The sequence below is a fragment of the Corvus brachyrhynchos genome, unplaced genomic scaffold (genome assembly GCF_000691975.1).
Source record: "Corvus brachyrhynchos isolate BGI_N302 unplaced genomic scaffold, ASM69197v1 scaffold50, whole genome shotgun sequence".
In the NCBI taxonomy this organism is placed as follows: Eukaryota; Metazoa; Chordata; class Aves; order Passeriformes; family Corvidae; genus Corvus; species Corvus brachyrhynchos.
Genome location: NW_008235964.1, coordinates 2,399,354 through 2,414,915, shown reverse-complemented (window position 1 = coordinate 2,414,915; position 15,562 = coordinate 2,399,354). Strand labels below are relative to the sequence as shown.

The 15,562-nt window shown below is 38.9% G+C and overlaps 1 protein-coding gene across 4 annotated transcripts in view; it reads right to left on the bottom strand.

Moving 5' to 3' along the window:
• SEMA3C (semaphorin 3C) overlaps positions 1-15,562 on the bottom strand; it is a 118,248-nt gene extending 102,686 nt beyond the window's left edge. The window contains exons 1-3 of one of the 4 annotated variants that reach the window (XM_017727932.1): positions 15,481-15,555; positions 15,219-15,312; positions 12,018-12,158 (exon numbers count right to left, since the gene is read on the bottom strand). In XM_017727932.1, the coding sequence (XP_017583421.1) occupies positions 12,018-12,120 (103 nt within the window). In that variant the 5' untranslated portion in view covers positions 12,121-12,158; positions 15,219-15,312; positions 15,481-15,555. Of the gene's footprint in view, positions 1-8,315; positions 8,450-12,017; positions 12,159-15,218 lie in introns of those variants that run through there. The other 3 variants (XM_008629610.2, XM_017727941.1, XM_017727946.1) reach the window with 3 other exon arrangements.

Sequence of the window (15,562 nt, the reverse complement as noted above, 5' to 3'; positions counted from 1 at the left end):
ATCTCCACAAATAAAAACAAGTAAATTGACATCACTGCAGAAAACTTCAACACATAAGTGATGCAGTAAGCCAGAACTATGCTCCATTCCTATGTGAAAAAAATAGTATTTTGCCTCCTAAATGAGCCTAAAGATAACACATGTGTACTTTCTTCAACACAAGGTCTGATATCAGATTTGAAGTCAGCTTCAAAGGAACTGGAGATTACCTCTGGAGAACACATTGAGGCTGAATGTCCTCATATTATGTGAGCTGGGGTGCAGCATTTTGTGCCTGTGGGTAATCTCTACAAGCCCCTTTCACCTCCTGGTGCCTTCTATGTCACCCCCTCACTCTCCACTGATAAATATTTGCTTTCTTTAAAGGGCCTTTTAGAGAAAAATTGTCCCACAATCTGCTAGTTCTAACACATTTCCACATAGGACTCATACCTATCAGCTAAGAATTAGACCTATTTTGAGCAAAACTCATTTTAAGCTGCTCAGCAAACAGGTTGGGGCTATCACAGACAGGGTGCTGGAAAAATAAACAAAGGGAATAGTAAACAGTGAGTGGCCACCTTGTTTATTCAGAGTGCTGTGGTTTATTGATGTTGCACACAATCTCAAGTTTAGTTGATCTTAGAGGTTACATGTTTTGTCTCACATCCAACCCAATCTGAAAGGGATCTCCAGCTGGCTAAGAAAGCTTTCAATAGCCATAAGCAAGCCATAAACCCCTTCCCTTGTCATTGTCCCTTCGTGTAAAAGAGAATAACCTTGAAGCAAAGGTCTGTCACAGCCACCACACAGAATGAAAAGAATAAACTCAGCTGCTTGCCTCTTGGAAAAATCCAGGCAGAAATCCTTCACCTCTTTAAGAACAGGATAAGAGAGGAAGTGAGCATACAAGGAGAAGGGCAGGCTGCCTCATAATCAGCATTCAGTGTTTGACCACAATATCAATATACCCAGTACCAAAATACCAGTACCCACAAAAATGCACTGGATATAAGCACAAATACAATAATAATAATAATAATAATAATAATAATAATAATAATAGTAAAAGTAATGGAGAGGGATCTCATCACTGAACTGCAGTGCTGCATGTAACTGGAATGTTTTTATGAAGGAAAGTTCTTTGGCAATGACACTCTGAGAATCTGGAATAAAATATATCTTTTTATTTTTTTAATAGCTAATGGAAAGTAAGTCATCGTTTGAGATTCCTGTATCTGGGAAAAAAAAAAAAATCTAACTCAAGAAAGATTGTCTAATTGGGTTTTTTTAATTAATTATATGAGATTGTTTCCCCCACCCAACACATCTCTGTAAATTACCACAGTAGGTATGAAACCTGCCCCAGTATTGATTCAGCTGGCACAGCCTTCCTCTATAAAAGCCTCCTCAGAGCCCCTGCATCAGGGTGGTCGTTCTGCTCTCTCCAGCTGCTGGGGAGATGGTGAATTCCTGTGCTTGCCCCTCTTCCCCAGAGCCTGCTCTAACTAGTCCAGGGGCATATACACACAAAAATGCAGCAAGACTCGTGTTCACTTCATGAACCCACTGCTCACCATCTGGATGCTGGGGAGGATGAATTCATCAGCTAAGAAAGCATGTACTGTGCAAGCAGATTCTCCCATGTCTCAAAGGAATGAATGGGACCAGATTAAAAAAAGTCTGTGGTTGGTTGGACCTGGCTGGTGGGCAAAACTATGCTGGCCAAGTTTGTAAGTTTTCTCCTGGCTTCACTTTCTGAGCACTGCTAGTGCAGATTGTGGTATACCTGACTGCATCTGGAAGCTTCAAATTATTTTTGCAATTTTATGTAGTTTAGCCTTTCAGCTGTTCATGTGAACTTAAGAACACATTTACCTGAGATCAGGAAATAGTAGAGAGGGAGCATGAAAAACATTCAATGGAATAAAAATTACTGACAAATTATTCTTTACCTACTTTACTTTTCAAAATTTTGTTTGAAAAAGTCTTACATTTGCAAGTATCCATAAGTAAAAAAATATTCCTACTGAAGAAATGAATGGCAAACACCCTTCTCATTTTAAAGGGACCTACCAAAGCTAGAAAGATGGTAAGTTATTAAATAAGAGGCAATGGCTTTAAAGACATATTCATTTTCATATTTAATAACTCTGTATGCACTGTTTTCATTCCCTAATGCAAACCACAATAAAACACCTCATGAGGGCTCTAAACTCTTTTGTCTTTGCTGTAGGTTTGTCTGCTTTAGAAAAAAAAAAATTACAGTGCATTATTTTCAACAGTGGCAGGAAGTGGGTTTTTAGTCGAATCAGCTTAAAAAATTCCAGCTGTATTCACGTTGAAGCCATCAAAAAATCTAAGCCTGAGATCACTTCTCCATGCCAACTAAATCCTTTTCAGACCTCAAGAAGTAAATTTTTGAAAAAATGCCAAACCTCTCCTTGAAAATAACATCTTAATTGGTTGATATTAAAAACACCCAGAAAGTTCCATTCTGAAAATACAAGTGCTCACATTTTTGTGTTCTAATTTGATATTTGCCTTGTAAGAGCACTCAATGTACTCACACAGGGACTGTCTCAGAAAACTGCAATGAGAGGCATGCAGGCTGGTTACTCCAGACAAGGAGGAGTTTCTAAGGACTGTAGAAACTACATGTCAGGATGTGCATCCTGTGCCTCTGTAGTGCACCAGAAAGGCCAAAGAGGTGTGTGACAGTGTGTGATTCAAGGAAAACAGTGTGTTTCATTCCCTGGGTGGCCATGGCTCAGTGGATATCTCAGAGGATAAGGAAAGTCCAGCCTTCTGAGAGCAGCAGTTGCTTTCAAGGAGTTTCTGTATCAGTGTTAGGTTCAAACCTAGTTAGATGCTTGGGATCAACAGACAAAAAATGCAGGCTTCATATTGATGTATCAATGACACTGTTCTAAATACATATGCCTTTTTCCATTAAAAATAAATTATTTCAGGACTATTAATACATCTACTGTTGTTATCGTTCCCTCTTTTTTTTCCTGTTGCACTGTCAGCTGTGGTGTGCGTATCTACTATGGTACTTCTGCTGTTCAAAACTTTGTGTCATGAGAGGGAAAGAAAATGAGGCTCATCATTACCAGCCAATTGAGCTAAATGAGGAATCAGACATTTGCCTTGCATATTTCTCTCATCTCTGTAAGTCTAACTCTGCAGCTCCTTTAAGCTAGGAGACTGAGAGATCCAGCCTGATTTACACAGGTGTTAAAAGAAGACACATATTTGCCCAATTTAATTGATTCTGAGCTGACATAAAATTGATTTATTCTGCATAACTCAAAGCTTTTAAATTTTTTTTTTCATTAAGAATGGTAAAGAGAAATGCTATTAAGCAACAAAAAAAAAATTCTAAGAAACAACAATAAATGGTAAGGAGAACAGGTGACTGAGAAAGTCTATTACTCTCAGGAAAGGATTTACCAGACCTTGTGTTTTTCAGCTGCATTTCAAAGCAATATCAGAACTGTGAACTTGCAAAGGAAATTCAAAAAGGAGACAATAGTTGAGATTATATATGAAAGTGAATTTTGATCCATCACACATTTAACGTGTAATTCTAAAATAATATTTTTTTTATTTCGGAAGGCCAGTCTGACCTTCTTAATGGCTGAAAGCAGTGCCTGTAATGAAAAAAAATTGGATTCAGGTTAATTTTGAGTTATTTTTTTTTTAAAAATAGAAGCAGTTGCCAATACACATTTTTTTTCCATTAAGAAACTTGGCAGTCCCAGCTGATTGTGATGTCTCCTCATCCACATTCTAGAAGATAATTTTGGTGAGGCAATCATTTATTCCAGAGCTGTGAGTAAGATTAAGCAGAACAGTTCAAAAGTCTGGGTGCTCATTCTATTCTATCACTAAAAGTTTCATTTCACAAAATCATATTAGCATTTGAAATTTTACTGGAAATAAAACATTCTTATAAAAATAGGATGTATTTTGTATGAAGGGTTTACTTACAGCCCCTAAATGAAAAAATTAAAAAACCCCAACCAAAACCAAAACCATTATTCCTTCCTCAGTATTATCGATGTCATTAAAAATGACATATAGCACTTGGGAGATGGTGGCCAAATTACAAATTAAGCCCTCAGCCGTGAAAGATGCTCACAGACCGGTCTCTAAGCTCATGGTGATTTGAGGGCATTCACACACCAGATCTGAAATTCACTTTCTCCCCCTAACTCACAGAGTTCCCAGTACGTCCTGCATTTCTTGGGACTCCCTGATAGCACTCACTGCAGTTGTGCACTGGTGAAAGGCTTTCCAGAGATTTTTTTCTATCAAGGTGATTTGATGGAGAGTTCCAGAATTTTTTTTTCTTTTTCTTTCCTGAGAATGATGAAACACCATGGGCTAGTTTCTTGTAGACAAGATGTAAGATAGCAGCAAGACATGTCTTCAAAATGCTGCCTTGGAATATAAGCATTCTAAAATTATAAGTTAAAACTATGTGTACCATGTTTCTGAAAAAAATCTTTGTATAATCTGCGGTATTAGTTGTGGTAATCAAGGAGCATTTGTAGCACTCACTTTTGCATAACTGATTTGCTGGGTTAGAGTAGTAGCTGGGAATATCCCAAATATTGCTGTACAAAGGAGCAGGAAATAAAACCTCCACCAACCCTACCCACAAAAGAATGAAGAAACTTCTCCAGGAGGAAAAATTAGCCTTATGTACATAAAGATAAGATGAAGAGCTAAATTCTCTAAAGGCTATGATGGTCCCAGCTCCAGAGTGGTTTCATGGGAGAGGGAGAGCTATCACTCCTCATCTTCTTTCCATTGTTATATCTGAGTCTTAGATCCAGTAAATCACTACCAGGATTTCTGCTACCTGGAAGAAGCCATGCCAGTTGCAGATGAAGTAATGATGTAAATGCAATTGTACCTAGTCTGCATTGAATAAGGATGGAGATACAAAGGGAAGGGAGGAATGGTGTAAACCCCTCTGTTAATCACAATAATTCTCTTCATTCCTGGAAACTCACACTTATCTTAATTTGTACACTTCCCAGTAAGAGACATCCAGCATCACCCTCATTCACACAGGTAATGGAGCATGCTTCCACCCTTAGTTGTATCCCTAGACCCCAACTCTGTAATCAACCGAACAGGCAAAAACATACAGCCTTCTTTTAACCTGGTGTCTGCTGAGCCGTTGCTGTCTGAGTGTAAGATGAGACGAGATGAGCTGAGGAGCTGCACTGTGAATCAGTAAACTGTGTCCCTAAGACAAAGACTTTCCCTGAGAAAGAGTGCCTAGTCCTTTTATTAAAGAGTGTTACTGACAGCACTGAAAAGTCAGCACCGAAAAGAACAAAATACACATCTTGAGAAAACAGCCAGTTCAAATAACAGGATAAGTTCTTGGTCTATGTATTTATTCATGGCAGGATCTCAGTCAATGCACTTCAATAAAATGAGTAATTATTGTGAGTCACGTCACTAATTACATCTGATACACAAAGAGGCTTGTGCAGCACTATGTTTCAAAGTGCACTGTGAGCTCATCCAGTATGGAAATGGTTCACAGAGGAGTTCTTGTTACTGGTACCCAAACAATCCTGAAAAAAATGGGGTATTAAAAATGTCTGTGCCATTTCTCTCTCATCACATTTTTTAAAACATAAAAAGAAGATGTGTTGTAGAATAACGGCAATATAACTGCCTACGTAGGGATTTCAGCATTTGCCTTGGACAGGCAACACAAGGAGGAATTGTAATGACAGAGCTGTGGAATTGGCCAAGATAAGCTGCTTTCTTCTATGACAAGTAGAGAGAGCCAAGATATGAAGAATCTGTCAAAATGTTCTAAGATAAAGTTTGATTTTTCCATACCAAAACAAAAAAATACAAATGAAACCATGGGCTGGTTCAGACACAGGTCAAATTGACTGAGTTCAGGAACATAAAGAGATTAAAGGAAGTAAGTCATCACTTAGATAACAGATCTACTTATTATTGTGCAAGAAAAAAACAAGTCTTCACAAATTTTGTCAAATTCGGATGAGTTCTTCATCCAAGAGTAAGATCAAATTTGTAGGCTGATAACTTGTTGCCTGGTAACTAACTACCTTTGTTAATTGTCAGGCACCTTTGCTGCCTGATAATTAATCTACCTTGAAGCCATACTTATTTGTGCTTTCCCATGAGGGTACCACTTACAGTAATTTTAGAGCACAAACACAGAACTGGACCAAACACCACCTGTGACTTCATCTTTATTGCAGGACCATTTTCATAACTGAAGTCAAATTACATGGCACAATTTATCTAAATACAGAAACAACAAATTATCCTCTCCTGTACACTCATGTCAACAATAATGAGAGTGAAGCCAACTCAGTGACACTGCCTCTCAACAAGAGTGTGAAAATAAGCAGACTCAATGTCATTTGGCATGTGGGACCTTTACCCATGGATCTCTAGAAAGAATACACAGGTTTTTACATAATGCTTCCTTTAATATGTTTGATTTTTTTTTTTTTACATTTACCTCATAGCCTATTCAAGCAATTCAATTTCAATACAAGATTTATTACATTAAGCCTCTGTTTATTTAACAGAGAAATAAAGAAACACAAACAAAAAAGCAAGGAAAAAAATACAGAGAAGATATAAGTCTAAAAATGACCCACAAAGATTATAATTTGTAACTTAGGCATCTGTCTTTAGGAACAACCAAAGCTATCAATTCAAGGCCCCATCTGGAATATTGTGCACAGCTCTGGTGCACAACATAAGAAAGACTTGAAACCATTTGAGCCAGTCCAGAGGAGGCCATGAAGTTGATAAGGGGACTGGAGAACCTCCTGTACAAAGACAGGCTGAGAAAGTTGGGAGAGCTGTTCAGCCTGGAGAAGAGATGGTTGTGTGGAGAACTCACAGAACCTCCCAGTAACTGAAGGGGCTACAGAGAAGCCAGAGGGGCTCTTTGTCAGGAACTGTAGTGATGGGACAAGGAGTAATGGGCACAAATTGAAAGAGAGGGAAATTTAGGTTAGATATCAGGAATAGTTTTTTTTACTGTGAGGGTGGTTAGACACTGACACAAGTTGTCAGGGAGATTGTGGATACTCCACAGTGTGGGGTATCTTGGCAGTGTTCAAGGAAGGTGGAATAGAACTTGAGCAACCTGGTCTAGAGGGAGGTGTCCCTGCCCATGTCAGAGGGGGTTGGGATCAGATGATCTTTAAGATACATTCCAACCCCTTAACATTCTATGATTCTATAACAAAACAATCTTCATTACTAAAGAAAAAAATGAATTTATTTTTAGTTAGATGTATTCAGAATTAAGTTTTTAGATCTCCAGTGAGAGACAATTAAGTTGGAAAAATTTTCACATCATTGATGTTCAACACTTTATAAATTAACATTACTTAAGACCCATGAAGTGTGAGAGCCACAAATCAGTTAATTTTGAGAAAATACTACTCACAATTTGCTGAAAATCAAGCAACTATATGAACATTCAAGATGAGTTCTGCATGTAAACAAAATTAAACCATGGATCTCTTGTCTCTCTCTCTCTTTTTTTTTATTTCTACTTTATTTTGTAAGTAGCTTTCATTCCACGGACACCAAAAAAGATCCAATCAACTATATGAGCGTAAACCTTTGCCTACCAGATTGTCATCAGCACAAAGTCCCCCAAATAATAAATGAACTTTTTATTAACTGTGGTAACATTAACATTACAATGAGGGATTGTTTAAAAACAAGTTGTACTGCTGTTGCTCAAGAGCTCAAGGAAAATGGTTCTCAGTTCCTTTATTTTTCCTTCAGGGTAACCACAGGGGTTGCATTAAATCTTTTAAAATATGTTGACAGTTGAATAAGTGCTGCTGTTGCTCTGGTGACATTTTATGCACTTTAATTGTCATTAATGAATCTGACTGATACTTTCTTAAAAGTCCTTTACGTGTTCTAGTAATTTTATAACAAAGAGAAGAACAAAACTGTCTGCAAATTAGCCTTGATCCACTTCTCGTATGGAATTTTCACTGCAGACAATAGGAGAATCTGCATGGGAAATATCTGCTAGACCAGACATTTGAGGTAAGAATACATTAAATGTTCCCAGTAAATTGTGAAATTATCACTTGGTTGTGTATCTCCATATAAATCTAAATCCCAAAGAAAGTTCGTTTTGAGTGTATTTTAAAAAATAAATACTGTATCTGCTTCAATCCATTCAGAATTTGATGTTAAAATGCTATGGCTCAGCATTTTAGGGCTGCAATAAAACCAAAACAGTAAATGTGCGTTGAAATGAAACAAAGTCTGACACTAACCTGGAGTCTAGTACCTCCTTCCTTATTCTGGTGATACTCCCACTGATTTCAGAAAGGCTTTTTTCCCCGTAAAGACTGAAGGATACAGCTCCCAATTATCTGTTCAGGAACATGCAGCAACGAGGAGGAATGCATGGAGCTTGAGAAACCACAGGCACCACACTTGATAGTTCATAAACAGATAAGGTAAGTCTTTTGCTATGGAGAGAAAATAAACTATGGCACTTTAAATTATGATAGGTGATTTAAGAAGATTAAAAAGGATCTATTCCAGGGACAAGGAGCCAGAAGAGGCAGCAGGAGGGGGAATAGTGTATTAATAGTGTAGGGAGACATGTAGAGTCCTTTGCTTCCCCCATCCCAGGTTCCCCCACTCCTGCATGCTCAATGGGAACACAGCAGATGATTCCCAACACTGCTGCACCTGCTGCACCACAGGCTTCACATCTTTGCAATTTCAGAATCAGAAAAAGCTGGGGCCATCTTTCTTCAGCTGCAGTGGCTCTTCAAGTGCAGATATTGTACAAATATCAGTGGTTTGAGCTACCACTGCTGAACAGGAAAATCAGGTCATGCCAAATTTCTCCAGGCACACCGAGAGCCCCTTTGCCTGACTCTCCACAGGCCCAGTGCCCAGTATAAATAACCATGTTCACCTGAGCAAAGCTGCAGTTCAGCTCCAGCCTGACCTCTCCTTTCAGCTGAGTAAATGGCTATACAAGGTGCAAAGCAATAGGAATCAGGCCTCAGGGTTCTGTACAGCACTGCAATTTTCAAGACACTCAGGGTGCAGACAGCAGTAAGTTCCACACTCACGTCATATGCACAGTTAACAACCTCAGCTAAGTCATGAACTACATTTTAATTAGACAAGGGGCCAGGCTTTTGATTTCAAAAATAGAAGTTAGGGTTGCAGTCCTTCATCCATTGAAGTTAATTGCAAAACCCCTATTATCAGGCTCTTGAGGTATTACCCAGGCGCACTTTTTAATTACATTTGATTCTTAATGAAGTAGATGGCAAAGAGAAAAGCAGCCCATGATTCAAATGATTCCCATTTTTATCTGTCCTGATGAAAAACAGAATAGGTCAAGATACTTGCTGGATTTTCCCATGAGAAATGCTGCAATGTGAATAAGCTCAATTGACTTGATCCTGAAGAAACAGGTTAGCTTTGAAAAGCATCACTGGTTTTCTCCTCCTGTATGCATTCTACCCCCAAAACTTATGCAATGTAATTGTAGACACCAAGCCAAATCCAATTCAGAACTTGAAAAATATCATGTAAGTATCCTAGGCTTGAATGACTTGTCTTTATTGTCTAATGTCATTTAAAACATAAGGAGTCCTAATTATGGTTTTATTTTCAAACTATGCACTTTAAAAGAGTGACAATTCTCCATAAAAACTGACAGCTTCTCTGGGCAAGGAGACTGCCAATAATTCAGTAATTCTACATTATTTAAAAACAATAAGCTATGAAGAAAGAGCGTGTTATCACACTTAGCTAGAGAACAATACAAAGTTTCACCTTTTCCTATTACATCTCTACTCATGTAAGTAAACAAGGATTTATAGGACAAAAGTGCATACTACAGGTGGGGCCATTATCTTGTGTAGATACAACCTGCAAACTCTTTTCACATAATGAAAGTTGTTTCTTACCATCTGGAAATCAGCTTTAAAAATAAAGCTTCTGTTTATATATTATACAAAAAGCTTCATTTTTTATTTCAGACATACAGCTCATATTATAAAACACATAATTCATTTCTTACTTTTATGATTTCAAAAGGCCAAATAAAAAGTTAGGACCTAAAAATGTAGGTTCCTTTAATGTAGGTCTTTTTTTAAAGGTTGACTGCTAAGTATTAGGGAAAGTAAAAAGTTTTAAGAAAAATCAGATGGTATTGCAAGGCTCTCTAACCAAGGCAGCCAAGAAGGGTTACAGCAGGAACTAGTAAGGCAAGGCTGCGTCCCCAGGGCTGGCACAGGGGGCAGAGCTCTTGGGGCCCAAGAACCTCACCAGAGAAGGGGTGACTGCAGCATAAAGCTGTCATAGCCCCTTCTAAAGGAAGGAGGGACAACCTCCTTACAGGGAAGGACAGAGAAACTAAGGTTTCAATTCAGTATTTTTTCAAAATTCATAGGTTTGAGGTCTTTTGCCCTGCTGCTTCACTGTTCCAGCCTTGCAGGATACCTGTGATAAAACAAAATCTCTTGAGTTTCTGTTGAAACCGTTTGCCTCTTATTACAATTCTTCCCCACTCACAAGTTTGAATACTGCAAAACCAGAACACTTCCTAGTTTATGGTCATACCAGAGATCAGGGGAAGCCTAGATTACTTCGAAGGCCACCAAGAAGATGATGTGGAAATCCAAATCAGCCTGTTATGCATAACTGTGGGAAACCTGAAGTGTAACACAGAACCACAGCCAAACTTGCTTCTGTGTTGAGTTGTGCCAAAACAGTACCATCTACACCAAAGTCAGTGCAGACTTTAGGGAAGGAAAAGAAATTGCTACCTCTACTTCTTCATTTGAATTCAAGTTCCCTCTTGGAATTCAATTCTTACTATTGCTTTTACTGGAACCATGCTTTTTTAAACCTATTAAGTACTGCCTTCATCAATTTAGGGCTCCATATGCTATAATATGCAGCACTTTGTAATTGTTCAAACTCTGGCTGGTATTTGTGGAAGGTCTAACTTGCCAGGTTTCCTTCTGTATGTCTCTCAGTTTCATATTTACATAGTAATGATCATTGTGGCAAGTAGAAGTTTGAGATACTTACTAGCTCCGATTATTTTTAAAGAGTTCAGAGCACACTGAATATGCCCAAGGCAGTGGCAGGGCATCCCTGCACTAACAAACCACAGAAGCCATCCTAATGCAAACAGGATTGGTGCAGGGAACAGCAAACCCTCCTGCCTCAAAGACAATCACAGAAAAGGCAGAAGTCTGGAAAAAGTCAGTGCCCCTGTAATTAGTGACAGAAAGCTTCAGCTCAGATTTAACAGACATTGTAAGCTGAAGTGGTGGCTAAAATCAGCATTTAAGGCTAGAAGAATAAGTTACTTTACTATTAAAAGTAATACTGGGGTAATTGCAGCACTAAGGTACTGCTCAGCACTTCAGAAATAAAAGAAACTTTCTTTTGAAAATGATAATTTTCATTGCTGGTTTACAGTATGGAAGCATCAGTGATTGCTGCATGCTATGTACATCCTACACAGAGCACCAAGTACACATGGAATGATATTTTTTCAAAGCATTCTGTGCCTGGCTAACTATTTTGGTAAACCTTCAGGCAGCCTCATTTTCAGAATATGAAGTGTTTCAGCTGGACACCAAATGAAAGCAACTCAAGTCATTAATACCCTCCACCACATGTCATGTGTTATATTTTTTTCCACAGAAAATTAAGGATAAGAAATAAAACCTTTAGTTGTTAGCAAGCCATAATAACTCAAAATAAAGAGAAAGGCCTATTAATTATATATTAATTATGCATCTATGGCTATAGGTAGATTCTGGTAAAAGAATCAAATTTAGACTGAGAGGTGCCTCAGCAACACAAACCAAAAATAATAATTGTGGACACAGATCAAAAAAACAGCTTCTACTCAGTTATTGAATTTAAGGGAAAAAGAAAATGTTCAATCATAACATTTGTTTAAGAATGTTTATCTTCTTTCTTACCATTGAATGTTAGGAACACCCTTGCTTGAGGCTGGGAAGATCCTTTTACACTGCTAAAGTAAATAAATATCCCAATCAACACGTTCATTGCGAGAAATGCCATCTCTTCAGATTTGCAACTTAATATCCAAGAAACGAAACCTGAAAGAGAGAGATACCATGTTACTCTTCTTACACAACCTTGAGGAGCAAAAACCATAGCGTGGAAAGAATCATGTTAGAAGCCTCTTCCAGCTGAATCCATAATTACTGATGTGAAGGAGGTACAGCACTTCTGTTTATTCTTTGTGCATCTGAAAGTGGTTTTCCTCAGCAGTCTTCTGTGCTGGCACAAGAGGAACTCTCTGCCTGCTAGTAGGACCCAACAGAGCCCAAGTTTTGGCTAGGGCAGACTACAGCATTAGACTCAGTTTATTTAAAATTAAGACAATTCCACCTGCTGGAAATATAATTATACTAAATGTCAAGGCAGAGCAAAGCAAGGACAGGAGATAAAGTTTCATGGATGAAAATCTGGCTGATATTTTTAGACACCTCTCCCTCATGTTTGGGGTGGGGGGGTTGGGGTTACTGGTTGTTTGGGATTTTTTTCTTTTCTTTTAACATTTGAAATCAAAGGTGCTTGGAAATGAGCTTTAAGCTTTAGTAAACTGAGCTCTCTAATCACCCTTTAAGTTTTTCTTTTAAGAAATTCTGGCTACGTATGTCATTAATTTCAAAACCATGAAACCAAAAGTGTTTCAACACACTTGAAACTGTTAGTCAACGTTTGCTTTTTGGGCAAGCTCCTTTCAGGATACTCACCTGCTCTCATTGACTTCTACAGAGCTCTAAGAATCCCAGAGTTAGATAGTGCACTACACTTGATACGTCTGCTACTCCTCCTGCACATCTGCTGAAACTATGTTCACTTTTCAGGACTGAGCTGCTGAGAAGCCTGAGCATTTCAGAGAATCAGAAAATACTCCAAAACTCTGTATCTTTTCGTAGCTCAGGAAGGACTTGAGATCACTGAAGTCAGTGGTACTTCCCTAATAATTCTAATGGACTTTGGACCAGATCCAGAAAACCCAGCCAACATCAGAAGCTGAATACTGCATATCTGTATCACATCTGCTCCAAAACTGCACCTCTCCAGAAATTGTGAAGTGCAAATTTCATTTCACCTATTCTAACAACTTTGTCAGCTCAGTTGCAAAAGTGAGAATAAATAACAACATCATTTTAGACCCATTCTACTTCACTGCTTACCTATACATATTTTCCTTTTTGATGTAAACAGCCCTTCTACTAGACACCACTTACTAGTTAATCAATCAGGCAATAAATTTGATTCTATCACAACCGGAAGCACTTTGAAAGACACAACCCCTACAGCTAGACAATATCATTAAAGGCTATACATTTGTTTGATGAAGAGATTTGTTACCTGTGCAGTTAGCTTACAGTTCTTAACCTCAGCTCTGGTCCAGCACTACAGTCCCTCCAGTGGAAGCCAATATTTCTACTTGTTCATCCGGTCCCTCTGAGGTTCACACCTGTCCTCAAAGAAGTGGCTGTAACCACCCCAGCACGGCAGGAATGAGCTGTCAGGCAGGGATGACTTTAGGTCAGCCCTAGTCTGGGCTGGATCCACACCACTGACTTAGCGGTAAAAGCCCCGTATCTCATTACCACCTCTGTCATTCCCTATCCACTCACTGTAAATTGCTTGGAAAGGCTTCTCTCTGCACAGGGACTTCACATCAAGGTGGGGGTGGGAAGGAGAGCGTGCAAGAAAGAGCAGATCTCTGCAGCCCACACTCTAAACTCCCTTCATTATTTGGTCTGAGTACTGAGAAATGCACGAAGATCAAGTAATTCTACAACTCTGCTAATTGACAAAAACAACCTTGTCAGAAATTTGCCAGCTACAGATCGGGTCTGTAGGAGAAACATATCCATTCTGGCCCAGTTCCAAATTATCTCTAAGGGTCCTTTAACTAATAAAATGATAGTTGCAGAGTTTTTGCCAAGAATAATTTTTAAATAGGCTGCACGAACTCTAGTACTAATGTTGCTTTGTGGGCTTTAAATTTAAAACCTTGTGACTTGCCCATGGGATATCCTTTAACTTTCTCCTCTTCTAAGAGAGAAATGGCATTAAATCCCGATAAAATTTCTTTGTCAGGCCAAAACAAATAGCCAACCATACAGAACATGTGATTTAACAGACGCAATGGGATTAGTATTTTACAGTAGTAGCACTATGCTTTCTTTGCAATAAAGATAAAAAGTCGAAGAGGAACAAGTGTGCGGCTTTCCTTCTTCCTTTAAATAATACTGTAGGAAACAATAATAGAAAAAAACCTCTTTCATCTCTCTTCCCCTCCCACTCTCATACCTCCTGCCAATTCTAGTGTAATCAGTCAGAGGAGTGAAATATTACAACATTTCATTGCTCAAATTGCAGATCTTCACTGTTAACACAGAAGTGACAGGCAAATATAAGACTGAAGTGCTGAGCAGCATGGTTCCTACCCAGCTGTTAGACACATAAATAATAAATGCATACAGTGCCAAAAAGGTACCTCAGGGTGTCTGACATGTGAGTTACCTAATGGAAATAGGTTTAATTTCAGAGATTTACAGAGCTGGTAACTGACAGATCATTGCAGGTTTGACTCCTGCTTTGGGCTTATATCCCAGTCCTGAATTTATCTCAGTAAGTCATGATACTATATTCAGCATGTCCAGTGCACATGATCTCTGCTGACAACACACAGACCTAAAGCCTTGCAAGTACTTTTAAAGAATCTTACGGGACAGACAAAAAGCAGTGTCTAATTGCATTTCTGTTCTTACACTCTCGTCTAACTGCAAACAGACAAACCGCTACTAAAGTGAAGTAGTGAAGTTTCCCTGCCACGGAGGTCGCTGGCAGCATGTTGCATGGCTTTGGGAAAGTACAGTATCGCTTTGCTAGGAAGTGCTGTGCAGGTGTCATCTGTTACAGGCTGGGTCCTACCCTCAAATCCTGTAGGGAAAATCATTCGGCAGAAGAAAGAAAAGAAATTAAGGAGAAAAAAATCCCTGCCAAACACGGACTATGCCAATGTGGAAAACATCGGTTTAACTATCTGTGAAAAGCAGCAAAATTCAACCATCAGAGCCATTTCACGTCTATTACAGCAAAGAAAGAGAACTTTAAGTTATTCTTACCCGGCTATTGGAGGCACCAGTAATACCGATTTCTATCTGGATTCTATCAGTTTATAGGCTCGACTCCTGCTACCAGAACACTTTAATTCCAAACCTGGCTCATGGCAGAGGGAAAAAAAAATTAAAAAAAAAAAAAAAAAAAAAGAAAAGTCTCTCTTCGCGGTGGTTGCAAAGATACTCCAGGCTCCTCTGTACAATAATCCTGGCAGTGGACTCCTGAGGCTCAGGGAGCGCTTCTCGAACCCTGCCCGCAATTACGCACCTAGAAGGGAATGGAGCGGCCGCGCGGTGCCGGCTTCCAGTTACAGGCGCTGCCCTGCCCTCCGCTCTGGCGAGGCGAGGCT